General features: G+C 26.7%; 1 protein-coding gene across 2 annotated transcripts; it reads right to left on the minus strand.

The window, feature by feature from the left end:
* Positions 1 to 1,751: 1,751 nt before the first annotated feature.
* Positions 1,752 to 7,663, minus strand: NHL8 (NDR1/HIN1-like 8). Of its 2 annotated transcripts, none has more exons than XM_068612915.2 (7): positions 7,073 to 7,663; positions 6,427 to 6,501; positions 5,806 to 6,322; positions 4,490 to 4,875; positions 3,078 to 3,313; positions 2,820 to 2,967; positions 1,752 to 2,225 (listed from the first exon to the last, which is right to left on the minus strand). In XM_068612915.2, exons 1-7 carry the CDS (start codon positions 7,538 to 7,540, stop codon positions 2,097 to 2,099), a joined length of 1,959 nt encoding a protein of 652 aa, XP_068469016.2. In that variant the 5' UTR covers positions 7,541 to 7,663; the 3' UTR covers positions 1,752 to 2,096. The 2 variants fall into 2 exon arrangements, with proteins under 2 accessions (XP_068469016.2, XP_090154631.1); XM_090298505.1 differs by having other exon boundaries at positions 4,490 to 4,828; positions 7,073 to 7,620.
* Between the last annotated feature and the right edge of the window lie 16,645 nt (positions 7,664 to 24,308).

The raw sequence follows: 24,308 nt of genomic DNA on the forward strand, positions 1-24,308 counted from the left end.
ATCACTGCTCTACAAACTTATATTTATTACTTTTACAAGTCAATAATTTAATTCATATTTTAATTAATTTTTTTTTTCGTATATCCAGGGTTGTTATAAGGATGTAGAAACAAAACTGTAGTTTCAAAAGGTTTTTCCTGTTGGTTTAGATACGGGGAGATTGAAAGAAGACATGAAAATAAAGAGAGAACAAAAGTAAATAAGAAATAAATGTATAAAAAAAGGAAAAGAGATATGTAGTTAGAAAGAAATAAATAAAAATACAGATTGTATTTCTTTATTATTAATATTAATAGTTTATTTATTATTAATGATAATAATAAAAAGAGAAAAAAAATAAAGATAATAAATTATAGTTAAAAAAAATTGTTGGTTTTAGAAAATAATAATTATGTATACAACATACTTAATTATGTTTAAATTTTATAATATTTTTTATACATCCATAAATAGAGTTAATTTTTTAATTTTTATCACATATTACTCATCCAAATCACTATTCATCTTCTATTTTTTTTTCCTTTCACATGTTTCTTCTCCTTTGTAAATTTTTTTCCTCATTAATTTTTTTTTTGTTTTAAATTCTAAAATAAATCCAACCCAATCTTATTTACTCGGACTCAATTCGAAGATTAGAAGTTGGTTTTGGTTTCTTACTTCGCATTCCATCAAAGAAGAGTATTTTATTGCTAGCACTTTTGTCAGATATATATTAGAATGAGATAAAATATATGGATTTTATACTACATTTAAAGATTTTTAAAATAAAACAAAATTTCACTTAAAACACAAATAATGGATTTAATTTATTAGAAAAAGTTTGAATCAAAATATATAGGTTTAATTTTAGATTTTATCCAACAAGCATATTCCTAAGGATTTACGCTATCAAATATTCAAAATTTTGATACAACTAACTAAAAAAGTTCTTCTAAAATTTATGAGTATGAGGTCTTTTAAAGGGATAAATTTAAACTCATAAGTACTAATCCAAACTGATGAACTTATACCACTGTCCTCTTTTTTATATATTAATTTACATTTTTTTATATATAAAATATTATTTTAATAGTTAAAATATTTATAGTATAAAATAATTAAATAACGAACTTCAAAGTATGCATTTAACTATAACTATGATTTTATTCTTAACTTTTTCAATTTATTATGTATTGCATGAATATATATTTAATATCTTAATATATGATCTATTTAAAATGTATGCTTCAAGTTAAAATTTTAAAGAAAATAACGTGATCAATTAGTTGTAAATTTACAAAACACCAATAAATCTAATGGAGATAAAAAATTAAATTCATCCATTCAAGATCTGATCTGAACAAGACCTCCTTCTGTTCGATGAAAATGTCTAGTCTCTCCTTTGTTACATAAATGTTTTACAAAAGTTTTAAAAATTAAACTCAAGATCCAATCAACAAAACCTTGATTGATATCAAAATATATTGATGATTAAGTTAAGAATAAACAAGATAAAATAAATATATTGTTGATTTAAAATTTTTTAAGTAATTATTCAAAAAAACCATCAAGTTTAACATCTAAGAATTCGTAATTTTTACTACCTAGCATGGTGTGAATAGGTTTTTTAAATTTTAGATACTTTAGATGAATTGGGTGTTGCATGTGCGTTTGTGAATCTATAGAATGAGTTTTTGAGAGTACGAAATCCTGGGCAAAGGCCACCCGCAGAATTTTATCACCAAGTATCATGGTAGACAGATATCGAACACTTCCAATACAACCAACATATTCCATGAAGTTGTAATATTTTCTCACAAAATAATAATGTAATTTGGTGTAGAGGATTTTTTTTTAAAATAAAAAATGAAAAAAGATTGACACTTTTTCCTTTTACACTTTTCCTCTTGCGAAAACAAAAATGTATGAATTTGAAACACATCCTATCTATACTTTATTTTGCTGCAAAATAGAATTGAACTCACTGGAGATGGTTTCGACCTATGCATTCAATCACGGTAGCTTCACCAGTCTGGAAAAACCTATTGAACCTGCAGCATTTCCCAGTGCCAAAAGTAAACAAAACATAACAAAATTTTTAAGGCATTATGCTTATACTATCCGTCGGAATGCTGTTTGCAGCCCTTGGGTCCATAATGCTTGGTGCCGCGCCTGACAATCTCTTTGCACAAGTAGCAGTAGTGGCTTTGGCATGCCCAGCAAAACAAGTGATTATTATTTCCAATCTGTTTTTAAATTCAAAATGGCAATTGAGAAAGTAGTTAGTGATGACAAACAAACTATCTTCCAACAACAAAATAGGGACTCTTCGATTGTTAAGACCCCGAAATGAGCAGTTTGCCCTGGAATAACCCTCCTTAAACCAATTTACTACCGGTAACAGGTTTTTGGTCATATTGTACGAGTTCGTAAGTTGAAACCATAACATTCATTCACAAAAGGTATTCCTTAGAGATGCAAAAGTACACAATGAGAATAGGAAAATCCTTGAATGATTTCTAAGAAATAGCAGATCTAGTGTAAATGGAGGCAAACATAAGAATATTCAATTTCAAGTATAATGCACGAGGGTGCCTTCCTGTTCTTTCCTTGTACTACACGTATGTCAAAATATATAATGCACTATAAAAACTGGAAGGTCACTTCTGTAGTAGATATTAAAATAGAGCTCCTCTCAGCTGTGTCACAGGCTAATCAAATCTATAATCTCAATCAACGCATAGACTTCATTAATTCAGTAACTCAACAATTCTCATCCAATTAAAACAGACACTTTCATGTAATATTTTTGCAAGAAACAAACAGAAAGCCTTACTCACCTTTGCATTAAATTGACGACAATTAGGACATGTCAAGCCTCGTTGAGGAAAAAGCTCAGCCTGTAATTGTCCTACTGCCTGGCGATGATTTATTCGCTCTTGCCAGGATTCAACCATTTCTCGTGGAAACAGCTCACATGAACCATCCCTTGAAAGAATGAAAAATGGGTTCCATAAGAATTAGCAATTTGAATCCTGGCAGATGCAAATCATGCAATAGAATTTTGCAAGTGCTATTACGTTTAAAAAGCCAAATACCTGAAATGACCATACGGATCTGATGGATCAATTGCCTTGTTGCAGCGGTAACAGAAGTATTGTTCACAGTTACCACATTTCATTTTGTTACAACCCTCAGTTCGAGAAATTGCCATGTCACAAGAAGGGCATAGCTTGGAATCACGATGAATTTCTTTCATACTGAGCATTTCATTAATCTTTTCACGTTCCCTACGCTTTTGATCTTCCTTTAAATGGGATGAATTTTGACGGTCCTATAGTAAGATAAAAATCAGAAAACTGGAATCCTGTTTTTGGTTAAAAATTAAGAAAAATGATAATAGAATAGAAAAAACGCAACTCAAAACACATGCCCTTTTGAACATAAAGAGCAATACAAACTAGCAAACATACTAGACTCACATCATGACAAAGAAATGACCAAGAAACTAAAAGGTCATGGTAGAGATTCCCAACACAAAGTCCCTATCATGCATCGCCGTAGAGGTGACCGCACTATGCCACTTCACTCAACCTTTCTGCAAAGAAATACTCCAACAGTTGTTCTTCAAATGTATGTGGAGCTTGTGACAGTATTTCAAACTCCTGAATGTAATCATCCACCTTCTCATCCTGTCTTATCGCAGTTAAACTTTCAAAAATAGTACTACGCTCCCTGCCTCCAAATCTTCTATTCAACGCAGCTGGGCAATCTTCTAACGCAGCTCTTGTTATCCATCCTAACAGATCATTCCCTTCAAAAGTGGGCAATTCCACCCTTTTAGTCCAAGGCCTCACCTCAACAATTCTTCTCCCTCACTCCTCATCTGAATTGTTACCATGTACAGATCCTTCTTCCTTCTTCTCTTCATCATTAACTGAATTCTCCCCTCCTTCTAACAACTTCTCATTTTTCTTGATTTCAGATAGAAGTTCTTTGATTTCTTTAATGTCTGGCAGGCTATGTTTCATTCTAGCCATATCTGCTTTCAACTCTACAACAACCTTGTTCATTGGCCCATCCTTCCAACCTACTTTTGCCCACAAGATAAGACTGTATATAGACTTTCTAAAAATGTCTCACCCCATAACAACTAACTTCTTAACTACTTTTACTTTTAAATTTCTTCCTATAATACACTTTCCAACCCCTCTCGATACTTCCCTTCCTATCAGTATCATTATACTTAGTCCACTCAGTAATTTTTTATTGACATTGACTTTCATCAATCTAACATTAGTTTAATAGTTCTCACAAGTAGATCACGTTAAAAAAATGTCATCATTCAACTACATTTTAATGTAATAATATGCCTTTAAAATATAATTAGATGTTGGTTATAAAAGTATATACCCCTATGTATTCACCAAAAGGACATTTCATAGGTGTGAGTCTATGATAACAATTAACAACTAAACCATTTATTCAATTTTGGATCCAAATAACATACCTGCAAAATCTGAAGCTTCATATCTAGACTCATGCATGCTATGCCAACATGTCGCCGTTCCCTGCAAAGGGTACAAAAGCTAAAATAACATTTTGGGCATTGAGCATGCTGGTCTTCATCCTCTATACAGGGGGTTTCACATCTTGGACAATAAACAATATCAGACATTGAAGCAAGTGTTTTTTCCAACATCATGGATTCCCAGCGCTCATAATCTTTGTCATCTAGCAAGTGCTTTAGAAGGCCAGGTGGAATCATGACTGTACATTTTGCTTCAGGACATTGAAGATTACTAACAGTGCCTTCCTTTACATGTATCTGGGCAAAGGTCTGCAAACACTTGAGGCAAAAAAAATGCATACATGGTAACCGGATAAACTCAGAACCTGATAGATAAAGTGGCAGACATAAGAACCATGTTCAATATTAACTTTATTTGACCAAACACTGAAAAAATTAGAATCAGGTCATGCATATAAATAATAAAGCATATTGGAATGAAAACGTCTTTAGAAATCAACAATGCAGATTATATTATCCTTGCTGTCAATAGAAAGAAGTAGGACCGCATTAGCTCAAGCAGTGATGTGATACAGCATTAGCTTCTCTACTAAGTCCGTAAGTTGGAGCAAAAATTATAGAGAAGACAAGGAGTATGATTCAGTTTTCTATCATAGCAAAGAGCCAAAGACTGTAAAGGGATTTAGGTCAAAAGCAACATCACAGACGAAAATGGTGAGCAAATGAAAATGATTTGAAGCTGTATAGAATAGAAAATTATTTGAAGGGGTGTTTGTATTCAATTCTTAAGAAGAGTGCATGACAAAGTGCATTTCATTTCTTTATCATTTCTAGTTCATATATACATTTGAGTTTAGTGTATTTAGTATGTTCAATTTGAATAATATTAGTAATAAGTTTCTATTTTAGTAATTTTTTTTTAAATTACAATAACATTTATTTTATTTTGTGAAGTATGCATATGCATAAATATATACTTTAAAAGTAACTAAACATATCATCGCCTATATTTTTCAAGAAGAGATTAATCGTTTTCAATACCCATATTGTATCCGTGCATCATAGATGATCTGCTAAGTAATAGAGCTCCAATTATTAAAATTAATTGAACTGTTAATGATTTGCCACCAATAAAGTTCAAAGAAACTTTTTATGAATGGAGATGATCAGACATACAGTTTTGAGTCTCAACAAGAGAAGGTAAATTAGTTGCATCTTTGTAAAGGACTAAGTCAGGCTTTCCCATGCAGAGTGATAATGTTTATAAATTATGTCAGGCATAAATAGGAAATTACCTGTATATTCACCAAAGCAAATGTTACATTGATGTAATTCTTTGAGGAAGTTCTCATTGTGTCTCTGATCATTGTAATTTCGTAAAAAAGGAATATCCATATCAATGCATTCAGCACCTGAAACAACATGCTCATCCTGAACAACGTTCATGCCATAAGGCCCAAGTGTTATTTCCTCATCAAATCCCAGATGAGAAAGAGAAGAACCATGCAACCATTCTACCCAAGGGTAAATTACTTCCTGCCCTTGTTGTTCAGCCCATATTGAATCCAACTTGGAGCACAGTCTCAGAATCTTCACAGGTTCCAACCACTTAACAGAGAGTGTAAAAATTGGTGGCTGGTGGCTAGGGTACGACTTAGGTAATAAACAAGTCAAAACAATCGGTGGAAGATATTGGACTTTGAAAGTGTATAAGAATTCATCTGAACTGCTGCTTACAGTCTCAAGTCGATTAAGACAGTTCAACTTAGCAGTGATGGCAATTTCACCCAAAACATCAATGTGTATATGTATCTGAGGGAAGGCAAAAAGAAAAGAGAGACTCAGTATTAGGTTTCAGAAAATTTGCATTGTAACGAAACAAAACCAAAACTGAATAATTAGGTTTATAGCAAGACCTGAAAACAACGCAAGCCTTTCCATCTCTCAAGGCCGAAAACATTTTCTCCATAAATTGACTCCACCACAAGTATCTGCAACATAGATATCACATGCCATAATAATTCTGCTTCAAAGCAATACATCCAAACTTAATGAAGTTCTTAACCGTTATTTTTTGCTGTTTTTCAGTGAGAATTGGGTTTTAACTGGCAACCTATGTTAACTTTAAAAGCAAACTTACTTGCAGCTTTTGAGGTGTTTTTGGTGTTGTTCTCAATCAAATTAAAGTTTCACCAATCCTCGTGATAAAAGTTCACATTACTAATTAACATAATTACCGAAATAAACTGAAATTAGAGAGCATTACTAAAAGCACCTAAGAGTTTAGTAGCGTTGTCCTAACTCCAATGCAAATAGAGGTGCAACTACAATTCTAATAAGAGAACATTGTAGATGTGCCTAAAAAGTTATTCCTAGTTTTTCTGTCAACTTCAATGCAAATAGAGCTGTAACTACAACTCTATAGAAGAACATTTCCAAAAGCACCTAAGTTTTGTCCCGAGCATAAAACATTAATTCCGATCGTTTTGCCCAAATCATTAATGTCACAAAACAACGGTAACCAAGCGATCAAAGATTCAATTTCTACAGCGTTATCTCTACCTCATCTTGTTGCAATTGATCATTGATTCTGATCTGCTCCTCGGACAAATCAGGTTCCTCAATTTCACAGAGCAGCTTATCAAGCCTTGTCTGAATATCGTCATTATCACCACCACCACCACCATCATCATCATCATCATTGCCGCCTCCTTCCTCGACCTTGCTGAAACAAGCCACACGGTCGGTGCCGTCAACGATGTTGAGCTCGGAGGCGCCGCCAGCGTCCTCGCCATGGAGATTTAGGCATGCGACAGTAACGTCCACGTTGGCATCCTCAACGGAGTGAGAGTTGGAGGAAGAAACCGCTTCGGGCTTGTTCACGACACGGTATTTCAAGTTCGGTTGGTGTGGGCCTCGGTTCCTACGTGCGGGCCTGCGGTGGTTTGGTAAGCCCAAATTGTGCTGAGTGGCAGAAGGGTTTGGAGCGAAGAACGAGTCTTCCGCTCCACGTTGCTGTTTCCCTCTCATGGAGAACCAATTGGAGGAATGTTACTGTGGTGTGAACTATGCCGTTGCATTTGCAACTTATTCTGTTTTCAGTTATAAAATATCTTAATTCCATCACCATGGATTAATATTCAGACTGTTTTGTGCGAGATGAGGTTGTTGTGTTCTGGCACCTCCTAAAAGTAAACTTTTGACCTGCAATTACTAGCCGCCTTATGTTTTGCCTCGTCGTTTACTTTTCTTTCAATTGGGCTTTAACCCTAACTAATTTACCATGTGGGCTTTCACTTTTTTTTTAGAATTAATTAACTATTTTTTTTAGCTTTTCGTGAACATCTAAATACAGTTTAATTTAAGTAACACAGTTTATAAATGATAAATTATATTAACAAATTGTATAGAAAATTACCAATTCATTATTTGTTCAAGTCGAAAGTTACTCAAATTCTTTAAATAAAATTTCAAATTTAAAAATGTAATTTAATTTTATTGAAGATGGTCCAGAATCTTAAAAAGATTATTTTATTTAAGACCATTATACAATCATTTATATAAAACTTTGTGTATTAATCTCTTTCAATTATTCATTGATATATTTGTTACATCACAAATTCTCTCTGCCCTTTTATATCTTTCACGTGCATCTTCATATTTTTTTCAATTCTAAGAGTATTTCTTAATAGAGGGTATGATATTTTTTTCTTTATTTTCAAGTGATGTTATCTATGTAAAACTTTGTGTATTACCCTCTCTTTCAATTATTTATTGATATATTTACTACATCATAAATTCTTCCTACACTTTCATATCTTTCTAGTGTACTTTCATATTTTTTTAAATTCTAACAATAGTTATTCATGGAGAGTATGATGTTTTTTTCTTCATTTTCAAATAATGGTGGTTGATGGTGAACATTGATAATTGATATAAGTTTTGTGATGTTTTTATTGGTGGTAGATATATTTTCTTTCCCTTATTTTTATTTCATATTTCTAGAAACCACCTAACCAAAAGAAAAACCCCAACAAGGTGCAAAAATTGAATACAAAACTAAAAAATAATAATTTTCACACACTCTAAACGTCAAATACAAATGAATCTTCTCGTCAACTCTTTCACACATGCTTAATTGATGAAATTGCTTTATTGTTGTGACTGGAGAAGAATGAAAGTGTATAATTCATAAATCTTTATTGTCAATTTCTATAATTCATAATTATTTAATATATAGATCTGTGTCCACGTGTCCCGTGTCCTCGTGTCACTGTCTATGCTACATAGATTAGTAGTACAAAAATTAATTATAAATAAAAAGGAATGAATAAATTTTTGTCATAAAAAATACATTACAATAGAAAAAAAAATTGAACAAATTTGCATTATATAAATAATGATCTAATATTATGTTCCCATAAGATATTTACGAAGAAAATGAAGTATTGTTCACCAACTTCATGCTAAGTTAATATGCAAATATCTCTCAGAATAATTATTGCAATTAAAAAATTAATTCATTATATTATACCGAGTACAGTTATAGCAAAAGTAATAAAAAAAATGTGTGTTTCTTCTATAAATATATTGTAGGCGAAAATCATATTAAATTATGAAGTCACATTTTGTCATATAAATTAATACTTGTTCACATAAATCTTTATTGTCAATTTCTATAATTCATAATTATTTAATATATAGATCTGTGTTCACATGTCCTGTGTCCCCGTGTCACTGTCTATGCTACATAAATTAGTAGTCTACAAATTAATTATAAATAAAAAGGAATGAATAAATTTTTGCCTTAACAAATACATTACAATAGAAAAAAATAATTTGAACAAATTTACATTATATAAATAATTATCTAATAATATGTTCCCGTAAGATATTTACGAAGAAAATGAAGTATTGTTCACCAACTTCATGCTAAGTTAATATGCATATATCTCTCAGAATAATTATTGCAATTTAAAAATTAATTCATTATATTATACCAAGTACATTTATAGAAAAAGTAATAAAAAAATGTGTGTTTCTTCCAAAAACATATTGTAGGCGAAAATCATATTAAATTATGAAATCAGATTTTGTAATATAAATTAATACTTGTGCACATATATATTTATTATCAATTTATATAATTCATAATTATATAATATATAGATTTGTGTCCCCGTGTCCCCGTGTCAGTGTCTATGCTACATAGATTAGTAGTGCACATATTAATAATAAATAAAAAGGAATGAATAAATTTTTGTAATAACAAATACATTACAATAGAAAAAAATAATTTGAACAAATTTACATTATATAAATAAATATCTAATATTATGTTCCCATAAGATATTTACGAAGAAAATGAAGTACTGTTCACAAACTTCATGCTAAGTTAATATGCAAAAATCTCTCAGAATAATTATTGCAATTAAAAAATTAATTCATTATATTATACCAATTACAGTTATAATAAAAGTAATAAAAAATGTGTGTTTCTTCCAGAAACATATTGTAAGGCAAAATGATATTAAATTATGAAGTCACATTTTGTCAAATAAATTAATACTTGTGCACATAAATCTTTATTGTCAATTTATATAATTCATAATTATATAATATATAGATTCGTGTCCTAGTGTCCCGTTTCCCTGTGTCAATGTCTATGCTACATAGATTAGTAGTCTACAAATTAATTATAAATAAAAATGAATGAATAAATTTTTGCCTTAACGAATACATTACAATAGAAAAACAAAAATTTGAACAAATTTACATTATATAAATAATTGTCTAATATTATGTTCCCATAAGATATTTACGAAGAAAATGAAGTACTGTTCACAACCTTCATGCTAAGTTAATATGCAAAAATCTCTCAGAATAATTATTGCAATTAAAAAATTAATTCATTATATTATACCAAGTATTGTTATTGTAAAAGTAATAAAAAATGTGTATTTCTTCCATAAACATATTATAAGCGAAAATGATATTAAATTATGAAGTCACATTTTGTCATATAAATTAATACTTGTGCACATAAATCTTTATTGTCAATTTATATAATTGATAATTATATAATATATAGATCCGTGTGTCTCAGTATCCCCGTGTCCCTGTTTCACCGTGTCCCCGTGTCAGTGTCTATGCTACATAGATTAGTAGTCCACAAATTAATTATAAATAAAAAGGAATGGATAAATTTTTGTCATAACAAATACATTACAATAGAAAAAAAATAATTTGAAAAAATTTACAATATTTAAATAATTATCTAATATTATGTTCCCATAAGATATTTACGAAGAAAATGAAGTACTGGTCACCAACTTCATGCTAAGTTAATATGCAATAATCTCTCAGAATACTTATTGCAATTAAAAAATTAATTCATTATATTATACCAATTATAGTTATAGTAAAAGTAATAAAAAGTGTATGTTTATTCCAGAAACATATTGTAGGCGATAATCATATTAAATTATGAAGTCACATTTAGTCATATAAATTAATAGTTGTGCACATAAATCTTTATTGTCAAGTTATATTATTCTTTATTATGTAATATATAGATTTGTGTCCTTGTGATCCAGTTTCCCCGTGTCCCGTGTCAATGTCTATGCTACATAGATTAGTAGTCCATAAATTAATTATTAATAAAAATGAATTCATAAATTTTTGCCTTAACAAATACGTTACAATAGAAAAAAAATAATTTGAACAGATTTATATTATATAAATAATTATCTAATAGAATGTTCCCATAAGATATTTACGAAGAAAATAAGTACTGTTCACCAACTTCATGCTAAGTTAATATGCAAAAATCTCTTAGAATAATTATTGCAATTACAAAATTAATCCATTATATTATATCAATTAAAGTGATAATAAAAGTAATAAAAAATGTGTGTTTCTTCCATAAACATATTGTAGGCGAAAATCATATTAAATTATGAAGTCACATTTTGTAATATAAATTAATACTTGTGCACATAAATATTTATTGTCAATTTCTATAATTCATAATTATTTAATATATATATCTGTGTCCACGTGTCCCGTGTCCCCGTGTCCTCGTGTCACCGTCTATGCTACATAGATTAGTAGTGCAAAAATTAATTATAAATAAAAAGGAATGAATAAATTTTTGTCATAAAAAATACATTACAATAGAAAAAAAAATTTGAACAAATTTGCATTATATAAATAATTATCTAATATTATGTTCCCACAAGATATTAACGAAGAAAATGAAGTATTGTTCACCAACTTCATGCTAAGTTAATATGCAAATATCTCTCAGAATAATTATTGCAATTAAAAAATTAATTCATTATATTATACCAAGTACAGTTATAGCAAAAGTAATAAAAAAAATGTGTGTTTCTTCCATAAATATATTGTAGGCGAAAATCATATTAAATTATGAGGTCACATTTTGTCATATAAATTAATACTTGTTCACATAAATCTTTATTGTCAATTTCTATAATTCATAATTATTTAATATATAGATCTGTGTCCACGTGTCCCGTGTCCCTGTGTCCCCGTGTCACTGTCTATGCTACATAAATTAGTAGTCTACAAATTAATTATAAATAAAAAGGAATGAATAGATTTTTGCCTTAACAAATACATTACAATAGAAAAAAATAATTTGAACAAATTTACATTATATAAATAATTATCTAATATTATGTTCCTGTAAGATATTTACGAAGAAAATGAAGTGTTGTTCACCAACTTCATGCTAAGTTAATATGCAGATATCTCTCAGAATAATTATTGCAATTTAAAAATTAATTCATTATATTATACCAAGTACATTTATAGAAAATGTAATAAAAAAATGTGTGTTTCTTCCAGAAACATATTGTAAGCGAAAATCATATTAAATTATGAAATCAGATTTTGTAATATAAATTAATACTTGTGCACATATATATTTATTATCAACTTATATAATTCATAATTATATAATATATAGATTTGTGTCCCCGTGTCCCCGTGTCAGTGTCTATGCTACATAGATTAGTAGTGCACATATTAATAATAAATAAAAAGGAATGAATAAATTTTTGTAATAACAAATACATTACAATAGAAAAAAATAATTTGAACAAATTTACATTATATAAATAAATATCTAATATTATGTTCCCATAAGATATTTACGAAGAAAATGAAGTACTGTTCACAAACTTCATGCTAAGTTAATATGCAAAAATCTCTCAGAATAATTATTGCAATTAAAAAATTAATTCATTATATTATACCAATTACAGTTATAATAAAAGTAATAAAAAATGTGTGTTTCTTCCAGAAACATATTGTAAGGCAAAATGATATTAAATTATGAAGTCACATTTTGTCAAATAAATTAATACTTGTGCACATAAATCTTTATTGTCAATTTATATAATTCATAATTATATAATATATAGATTCGTGTCCTAGTGTCCCGTTTTCCTGTGTCAATGTCTATGCTACATAGATTAGTAGTCTACAAATTAATTATAAATAAAAAGGAATGAATAAATTTTTGCCTTAACGAATACATTACAATAGAAAAACAAAAATTTGAACAAATTTACATTATATAAATAATTGTCTAATATTATGTTCCCATAAGATATTTACGAAGAAAATGAAGTACTGTTCACCAACTTCATGCTAAGTTAATATGCAAAAATCTCTCAGAATAATTATTGCAATTAAAAAATTAATTCATTATATTATAACAAGTACTGTTATGGTAAAAGTAATAAAAAATGTGTATTTCTTCCATAAACATATTATAAGCGAAAATGATATTAAATTATGAAGTCACATTTTGTCATATAAATTAATACTTGTGCACATAAATCTTTATTGTCAATTTATATAATTGATAATTATATAATACATAGATCCGTGTGTCTCAGTGTCCCCGTGTCCCTGTTTCACCGTGTCCCCGTGTCAGTGTCTATGCTACATAGATTAGTAGTCCACAAATTAGTTATAAATAAAAAGGAATGGATAAATTTTTGTCATAACAAATACATTACAATAGAAAAAAAATAATTTGAACAAATTTACAATATTTAAATAATTATATAATATTTTGTTCCCATAAGATATTTACGAAGAAAATGAAGTACTGGTTACCAACTTCATGCTAAGTTAATATGCAATAATCTCTCAGAATACTTATTGCAATTAAAAAATTAATTCATTATATTATACCAATTATAGTTATAGTAAAAGTAATAAAAAATGTGTGTTTCTTCCAGAAACATATTGTAGGCGATAATCATATTAAATTATGAAGTCACATTTTGTCATATAAATTAATACTTGTGCACATAATTTTTTTTTGTAAATTTTCATTATTCATAATTATATAATATATAGATCCGTGTTCGTGTGTCCCCGTATCCTCGTGTCCCCGTGTTCGTGTCTATGCTACATAGATTAGTAGTCCACAAATTAATTATAAATAAAAAGGAATGAATAAATTTTTGTCATAACAAATACACTACAATAGAAAAAAATAATTTGAACAAATTTACATTATATAAATAATTATCTAATATTATGTTCCCATAAGATATTTACCAAAAAAATGAAGTATGTTTCACCGACTTCATGTTAAATTAATATGCAAAAATCTCTCATAATAATTATTGCAATTAAAAAATTAATTCATTATATTATACCAAGTACAGTTATAGTAAAAGTAATAAAAAATGTGTATTTTTTCCAGAAACATATTGTAGGCGAAAATCATATTAAATTATGAAGTCACATTTTGTCATATAAATTAATATTTGTGCACATAAATATTTATTGTCAATTTATATAATTCACAATTATTTAATATATAGATCCGTTACCTCTTGTACCTGTGTCCTCAAGTCCCGTGTCCCCATGTCCTCGTGTTTCCGTGTCCTCGTGTTCCCGTGTCCGTGACTATGCTAAATAGATTAGTAGTCCACAAATTAATTATAAATAAAAAGGAATGAAATTTTTTTTCCATAACAAATACATTACAATAGAAAAAAATAATTTTAACAAATTTACATTATATAAATAATTATCTAATAATATGTTCCCATAAGATATTTACGAAGAAAATCAAGTACTCTTCACCAAATTCATGCTAAGTTAATAAGCAAAAATCCCTCAAAATAATTATTGCAATTAAAAATTAATTAATTTTATATACCAAGTACTGTTATGGTAAAAGTAATAAAAAATGTGTATTTCTTCCAGAAACATATTATAGGCGAAAATGATATTAAATTATGAAGTCACATTTTGTCATATAAATTAATACTTGTGCACATAAATCTTTATTGTCAATTTATATAACTCATAATTATATAATTTATAGATCTGTGTCCTTGTGTCCCCGTGTTCCTTTTTCCCCGTGTCCCGTGTCCCTGTGTCAGTGTCTATGCTACATAGATTAGTAGTCCAGAAATTAGTTATAAATAAAAAAAAATGAATAAATTTTTCTAATAACAAATACATTAGAATAGAAAAAAATAATTTGAACAAATTTACAATATATAAAAAATTATCTAATATTATGTTCCCATAAGATATTAACGAAGGAAATGAAGTATTGTTCACCAACTTCATTCTAAGTTAATATGCAAAAATCTCTCAGAATAATTATTGCATTTTAAAAATTAATTCATTATATTATACCAAGTACAATTATAGTAAAAGTAATAAAAAAATGTGTATTTCTTCTAGAAACATGTTGCAGGCGAAAATCATATTAAACTTTGAAGTTACATTTTGTCATATAAATTAATACTTGTGTAAATAAATCTTTATTGTCAATTTATATAATTCGTAATTATATAATATATAGATTCGTGTCCGTGTGTCCCCGTATCCTCGTGTTCCCGTGTTCGTGTCTATGCTACATAGATTAGTAGTCCACAAATTAATTATAAATAAAAAGGAATGAATAATTTTTTGTCATAACAAATACACTACAATAGAAAAAAATAATTTGAACAAATTTACATTATATAAATAACTATCTAATATTATGTTCTCATAATATATTTACGAAAAAAATGAAGTACGTTCCACTGACTTCATGTTAAATTAATATGCAAAAATCTCTCAAAATAATTATTGCAATTAAAAAATTAATTCATTATATTATACCAAGTACAGTTATAGTAAAAGTAATAAAAAATGTGTATTTTTTCCAGAAACATATTGTAGGCGAAAATCATATTAAATTATGAAGTCACATTTTGTCATATAAATTAATATTTGTGCACATAAATCTTTATTGTCAATTTATATAATTCACAATTATTTAATATATAGATCCGTGTCCTTGTGTACCTGTGGCCTCATGTCCCGTGTCCCCGTGTCCTCGTGTTCCCGTGTCCACGTGTTCCCGTGTTCGTGGCTATGCTAAATAGATTAATAGTCCACAAATTAATTATAAATAAAAAGGAATGAATAAATTTTTTCCATAACAAATACATTACAATAGAAAAAAATAATTTTAACAAATTTACATTATATAAATAATTATCTAATATTATGTTCCCATAAGATATTTACGAAGTACTGTTCACCAACTTCATGTTACGTTCATATTTAAAAATCTCTCAGAATAATTATTTTAATTAAAAAATTAATTCATTATATTATACCAATTACAGTTACAGTAAAAGTAATAAAAAATGTGTGTTTCTTCCAGAAAAATATTGTATATCTAGATTTGGGATATTTTAGAAATTTTATTTATTTAAATTTTTTATTTAAGTAGGGTATTAAATAATTTAGAAATATTATTTATAAATATTTTTTTGAATAATTTTAGAATTTTATTTATTTAAAATTTTAAACAATTTAGAAATTTTATATGTTGTAAATTTTTATTTAAGTATCACATTCACTTATTTAGTATTTGTATTTATTTTATATATATATATATATATATATATATATATATAAATATGTAAGTGACAAAATAAAAAAAATTACAAATATATAAGAAATAATCATTAGCATATGCGAATAAATAAATAAATAAACAGACTAAAATAATATATACAATACATGAACCTAAATAATACAGAGAGATAAATAATTAAAGTATTACAAACTGACAAAATTTGTTAAGAAAGTTAGTAACAATAAACAGTTATATGTAAAAAAGGACTCATCCTATAATACAATGGAAATATTAATATATAAGAAATAAAGATAAGTATATTCAAATAAGTAATTTGAGAAAATTTATTTCTTTGAGATTATTATTTAGGAGATAAAATAATTTAGGGTTTATATTTCTTTAGGATTTTAGAAAATGTAAAAATTTATTAATTTTATATTTCTATCTAAGAATGAAATTAAATAATTTAGGATATGAATTTATTGAGAATTTTGATTAATTTATAAATTTTAATTATTTTTTGATTTTATCCTAAAATGATATTACAAATCTTTAGATATTTATTTATTTAAGATTTTGAACAATTTAAATTTTTATTTAAGTAGGAAATAAAATAATTTATGATTTTATACTTATTTAGGATTTTAAAAAACTTTTGAAGTTTTATTTATGTATGACATAAGTAATGATTTGTGTTTATTTAAGATTTTGGATATTTTAGAAATTTTATTTATTTCAAATTTTCATTTAAATAGGGATTAAATAATTTATAATAATTATTATTATTTTGATATTTAGAATAATTAAAAAAATTATTTATTTAAGTAGGACATTAAATAATTTAGGATTTTTATGTGTTTAAAATTCTTAAATTATTTAAAAATATTATTATTATAAATTTTTATCCAAGTATGACATTCAATAATTTAGGATTTGTGTTTATTTATATTTTTAAATAATTTAAGAATTTTATTTATTATAAATTTTTATTTAAGTATGACATTAATAATTAGAATTTGTATTTATTTCTAATTTTCAATAATTTATGTATTTTATTTATTGCAAATTTTTATTTAAGTACTACATTTATTAATTTAATATTTGTATTTCTTTTATAATTTTAAATAATTTAGGATTTTTTTTATTTCCATTAAATTAAGTATGACATTTTTTATTTCCATTTAGGATTTTGAATAATTTAGAAATTTAATTTATTTTAAAAAATTATTTATTTAAAATATTAAATCATTTAGATTTTGTATTTATTTAGGATTTTTAAAACTTTATAAATGTTATTTATTATTTAGGATTTGTATTCATTTAGAAATTTGAAAAACATAAAAATTTAATTAATTTAGATTTTCATTTAAGAATCACATTAAATAATTTAGAAATTTTATCGATTTTCAGTTTTTATTTAAGAATGAGATTAAATGATTTAGGAATTGTATTATTTTGAATTTTTATTTAAGAATGACATTAAATATTTTTTGGACTTATATTTATTTGATTTTGAAAATCCTATAAATTTCCTTTATTTTAGTTTTTTATTTAAGTTGGAAATAAAATAATTTAATATTTTTTTATTATTGAGTATTTTGAAAACTTATAAATGTTTTATTTATTTGAGATATGTATTTATTTAGAATTTTGAATAATCTACTAACTTTATTGATTTTCGATTTTTATTTAAGAATGTCATTAAAATTGAGTGAATTTATATTTATTTAGGATGTTGAAAAATTGATAAATTTTATATTTTTATTTAAGTAGAAAATAAATAACAGGACAAAAATAGTAAGAAAACATAATGAAAGTATTGTCAGAAAGGTAATTAATGTTGTTGAAATTTTAAAATTTTAAAATCTGAAAAATTAAATATTTGAAGATTATTATTAATAATAATAATAATCTTGGAATTGGAAATAAGTGTGCCAGAAGAAGAAGTTAGAAAAAGAAGATATGAATCAGAAAAGTAATTAATGATCTTGGAATTGTAAAATTTGAAAATATGAAAAATTAAATATTTTAAAATTAATAATAATAATAATAATCTTGGAATTGGAAATAAGTGTGCAGCAGAAGAAGTCAGAAAAAGAAGATAGGAATCAGAAAGGTAATTAATGATATTGGAATTGTAAAATTTGAAAATATTTTAAGATTAATAATAATAATCTTGTAATTGGAAATAAGTGTGCAACAGAATAAGTAAGAAAAAAGAAGATATGAGTCAGAAAGGTAATTAGTGATCTTGAAATATTAAATTTTGAATATTAAATACATTAAAGTTTTGAATTTGAATTTTGAATTTGAATTTGAATTTTGAAATTTGAATTTTGAAGAATAATATAATGCGAATAATCTTAACGTTAAAGTTTTTCGGAAGAATACATTAATGCGAATAATAAAATTAAATACATTAAATATAATTAAATACATTAAATTGAAGAATAATTTTTTATGAAGTTTAACTTATTCATGCCAACACATTATTACAAACAAATAACACACATTTCATGTCTCTTTTCAAAGTAAACTATAAAGTAAAATATTGAAATAAAAAATACAAAATAACATTCCATAATAATATTTAATATGAAATTATAAAATTTGACCATGTATCTAAACAAAACTTGATAACTAAAATAAAGTAAACAATTAATTTTCTCCGGTGGACATTACAACAATTTGCAAATTACATAACTCTATAATAGTAATGGAATCTCTATAATCAAAACATTGTCTTTGGAAAATTAAATTCAGAAGAATACAATCTTGAATTTTCACAGCACTTACAACACCATCATATGAATTCCACTATGAAAGATCAATTTGTGGTTTCACAAAGTGCATGGATTTGACAAAATATCCTCCATCCCAACAAAATTTTGCTGCATGCACATCTTTGAGAGGAAGTCAAAACCCTAAGTAGCCCAAAAATAACTTCATTAACGATTTTATCAGAAAAAAAAATGAACAATGAAAACAACTATGAGAAAAGAGGAAGAAAAAGATTTCACCTTGATGCTTGAACATACTATTGATATGAACGAAAATCCATTCCACTTCCACTACAGGAAGCTGCACAAACTGAAATATAGATGAAAAAAAGGTGTAAAAAATTTGCCAAAGAAAGTTTAACAACAAAAAGGAGATCTCTTTGAGTGGAAGTCCAAATCCTAAGTAAAAAAAAACTCCATTAACGATTTTATCAGCAAAGAAACAAAGAAGTGGTAAAAGAGATGAAAAGAATAAGCAGAAACATGAAAATAATGAAACTTTGATAAGAAAAACCAAAAAAAATATCATTTTTATGTTATGAAACGTAACAACAAAACACAGAATCAACAATGTGAAGAACAAAGAAGCAAGAAACGGTAAAAGAGATGAACATAATCCGCAGAAACATGACAATATTGAAACTTTGATAAGAAAAAAAAAATATCATTTTTATGCCATGAGACGTAAAAAAAAAACATAATCAACAATGTCAAGAACAAAGAAGCAAAGAAACCGTAAAATAGATGAAAATAATCAGCAGAGACATGAAAAAAACAAAACTTTGATAAGCAAATCCCAAAAAAATATCTCTGAGTGGAAGTCCAAACCATGAGGACAAACCCTGGAAAAGATTTTACCTTGGTGCTTGAACATACAATGGATATGAACGAAAATCCATTCCACTACTGGTTGCGGTGGTTGCGGAAGAAACTGAAATGAAATGTAGATGAAAAAAAGAAACTGAAATGAAATGTAGATGAAAAAAAAAAAGCAGAAACATGAAAAGAACAAAACTTTGATAAGAAAAACCCAAAAAGAAAAAATAATAACCTGGAGAAATAAGAGAGAACAGCAGGAAACCCCAGAGAAGAACCGTGTAGGAAACCAGAGAAGAAACAAATCATCAGAAACATGAAAAGAACGAAACTTTGATAAGAAAAATCCAAAAAGAAGAAGTAATAACCTGGAGAAATAGGAGAGAACCGCAGGAAACCTTGAGAAGAACCGTGCAGGAAATCCAGAGAAGAAAAAAATCATCAGAAACATGAAAAGAACGAAACTTTGATAAGAAAAAGCCAAAAAGAAGAAATAATAACCTGGAGAAATAGGAGAGAACCATAGGAAACTCAGAGAAGAACCATGCAGGAAACCCAAAGAAGAAAATAATCATCAGAAACATGAAAAGAACGATTGATAAGAAAAACCCAAAAAGAATAAATAATAACCTGGAGAAATATGAGAGAACCACATGAAACCCAGAGAAGAGAAACTGGGGAAGTTGAGTAATAGGAGAGAGAAACGCTGAAAGTGTGTATAAAGAAAGGGAGTATTTAAAGAAATGGGGTTTTGCACACGTGTAAGTCATATAGAGTGCCACTTGTTACTCCCAGAATGAGTTTCAGTTTGCTATTTTTAGTTAAAATTTGATTTTTTTTCTTTTTGAATTTTTTTTAAAACTTACCCCGGAAGTGCCTTCTATTTGTTATATTTACTAGTACGTTGACCCGTGCAACGCACGTGACTTTTTCAAATTTTTTATATTTAAATATTAATATTAAAAATAATAAATTTATTTAGATATATATAAATTATTAAGTTGATGAAATGAAATTAAATATATTGCAATAGTATAAATTTATATACTTTTAGTATATTAATGAATTTAATATAATATAACATAAGTAATTAAAAATTCATGAATATATTTTGGCCATAATAAATACATTACAATACAATATCAATACAATAAAATAATTTGAACAAATACATTATTATATAAACAATTATCTAATACTATGTATCCATTACGTATTTATGGTGAAGTCCTCTTCACCTATCTTCAAACTGTAATTTAATCTGCAAAAAAATTCTCCAAAAAATCTTTGCAATTAAAAAATAGAATAAACTCTCCAAAAAATCTTTGCAATTAAAAAATAGAATTAAGGAGATACCAAGTACAATTATTACAAAAAACTATAAGTAAATGTGTGTTTCTTCAATAAACAGATTGTAGGCAAAATCATATTAAATTATGAATTCACCTTTAATGATATAAATTAAATTAAAATGTAATGTAATATAATACAACTAAAACATAATGAAATACTATTATATAAATAACTAAAGATCTTAAAAACCATACAACAATAATAAACATATATACATCATTAGGTTTCTATATATAAAAAAAGCAACAATTAATACTTGAATGACTAATTAATAATAGACAATATACAAAGAATAAAACGAATATAAGCATTCTGTAATATTAACACAAAATATATATAATAAAAAATATGATAAAAGATTTTTCTGACTTTAATATACTGACAATTGTTATAGTGTTAAGCATATGTAATAATGCCAACCTATTATAAATATACCAGATAATGAAACAAATTTGTAATAAACAGAGGAACAAATAGAATATGAACACTACTAAATAGAAACATATAGTGAATATAATATAAACATAAAGAGTACCTAACTGTTCAGTTTTCCAAAAAAGTCCAAGCAGAAACATAAATATGTATGAACTTTCTTAGTCACTGGTAACTATTATGCTATGAGAATAATAAACGAAATTATGCAGGATAACTTAAATGGTGAATAGAAGTAAGTAACAAAACCCTGATATGAGAAGAAGGATTTCTCGTATCACATTCGAAGATAATCTTGTCTCCTTCACGAAAAGAATGAAGACTACAGAAATTCTTCCACCCTTTTCCAAGTTTAATCCGTCTAGAAGGAGGCTTCCCTTTCAAGACCTTGCATTCCACATCCATTAGTAGACCATGCAGAGTAACCTTGTTGAATCTCCCTTGTCGAATATATTGTGAAAATTTAGCAGGAAGATCCTACAACAATATTGAAATAATAAGAAAATAGAAATGAAGTAGAATAAAATACAAAACATTTTTAAATAAATCAATTTTATACTAACCAGATAACTGAGTTTGATACTTAATCGAGACAACTTTATGGAAAAATGATCAAAGGGACCAATGCTTAAGGGTTCCTTCCCTTCAATTTCTTCCAAATAACGATTTACTCCACTCTGAGGGACGTCATCCATATAAACAGTTATATGGAAGGCGTTGTGACCCACATAATGGAATAAAATGTAGTTATCATCTATGAAACCATAAAAATCAAATAAATTAAACCATCCACTCAATATTTTCGGCGACAATAAATTTTCGTTATATTCCACTATATGGAGGTTTCCTTCTGAATCAGCCAGGGTCCACTCCTTTCCCAGTTCTTTTTGAAACTCGATGGCGAAAGCCCGATCTAAATAACCAAGCTATTTTTTATGAAATAAAGAAAAAAAAATGTCAGGAAATGAAGAAAATGTTGAAAAGAAGAAATTTTGGAAAAAAAGATAAATATACATACTTCACCACGGCTGTTCATGCACCAAAAGACTCCTCTTGTTTGAAGTCTAATGATTTCTTCAGCACTGGGCGCCATTAAATGAGTAGTGGAGAAAACACCAAGAACTCAGTAGGAGAGAAAAAGAATATTAGAGAAACCACTAGAAAGAAAGTAGTAGAGCACCAGAAAAAAAGTAGCAGAGGAGGATATTTTATAGAAGATTTGGTAGAAATGAGTACGGTTGTGAATAATAAAAAACACCACAATGTTATGACCTTTGGTTTGTCCAGTGTATCTTTCATTTCAAGTACATCATTAATTAATTAATAATCATTTAATAATATTAAAAATAACAATTAAACTGAATTATAACAGACATACTACAATATAATAATACAGAATACGTAATTATAATATATATATATATATATATAACATTATATATTATGTATATAAATTTTTTAATATTTAATTATAATAAGAATAAAGTTAAATTTAAATAATATTGAAATTGAATTAAATTTTAATTATATAAAGAAATGATTGTTGGGAAGCGAAATTTAAATTTAAACTATTAATGTTTAATGTTGAAATGATTATCTATATCTACCAAAAGGGAAGAGAAATGAATATTTTGACAACTGTGTAAGAGAGATTACATTAGCCACGTGTATCTGAAAAAATACAAAATCAAGTAAGTCAGACTCAATCTAAAAAAGTACAATCTGTAAATTTGTGAGTTGATTGCTATCAGATATATGGAAAACACGCATGTATCAATAAATAAAGCCTTTAAATATTTTTTTTTATTTAAAAAAATTGTTTTATTTAATAAATATTTTTGAATAATGAATTTGTTCATTTTTAAGAAGTTTGATGATGAGAAATATAACATAAAAAGAATTCGTCCCAGAAAAAAAATCAATTCTCACAACATATAATTATTTGACATAAATAATAATAATAATAAGCATGTAAATCCAACGGTTAAAATTTAAATAATGTTTAAAATAAATTATTTTGTAAAAAAATAAATTTTGAAATCCTAAAATTTGGAAATTGAGATGAAATGATTACCTGCTTCATCAACTTTACATAGGAAAAAGCAATTAAATTTCGAAAAAAGTGTATCAGGAAAATACAAAGGGCACACTCTATCTCAAAAAGAATAAAATAAATTATTGAGTTAATTATTCTGATACCTATTTAATGCAACCATGTATCAATAAACAAAAGGCTTGAAAATAAGAAATGATCTACCTTTTATCTTGTTGACCATAATGTTGATATAATATGAGCACAATAACTTATATAATCATTTAAGGTATAAGTTATAAGTAATAAAAACAGAACATGATTAAATAACAAATCATTGTTAGACAGAGCATGCAATTTGTCGTAACAATATTATATTCAATTTATCGACCATTTAAATAATAATTAATTATTCAATTTAGTACATGTATTTGAAGAATAACTATAATGTAATTGACACAC

Source organism: Phaseolus vulgaris, chromosome 2, assembly GCF_051622355.1.
Source record: "Phaseolus vulgaris cultivar YP4 chromosome 2, ASM5162235v1, whole genome shotgun sequence".
Lineage (NCBI taxonomy): Eukaryota > Viridiplantae > Streptophyta > Magnoliopsida > Fabales > Fabaceae > Phaseolus > Phaseolus vulgaris.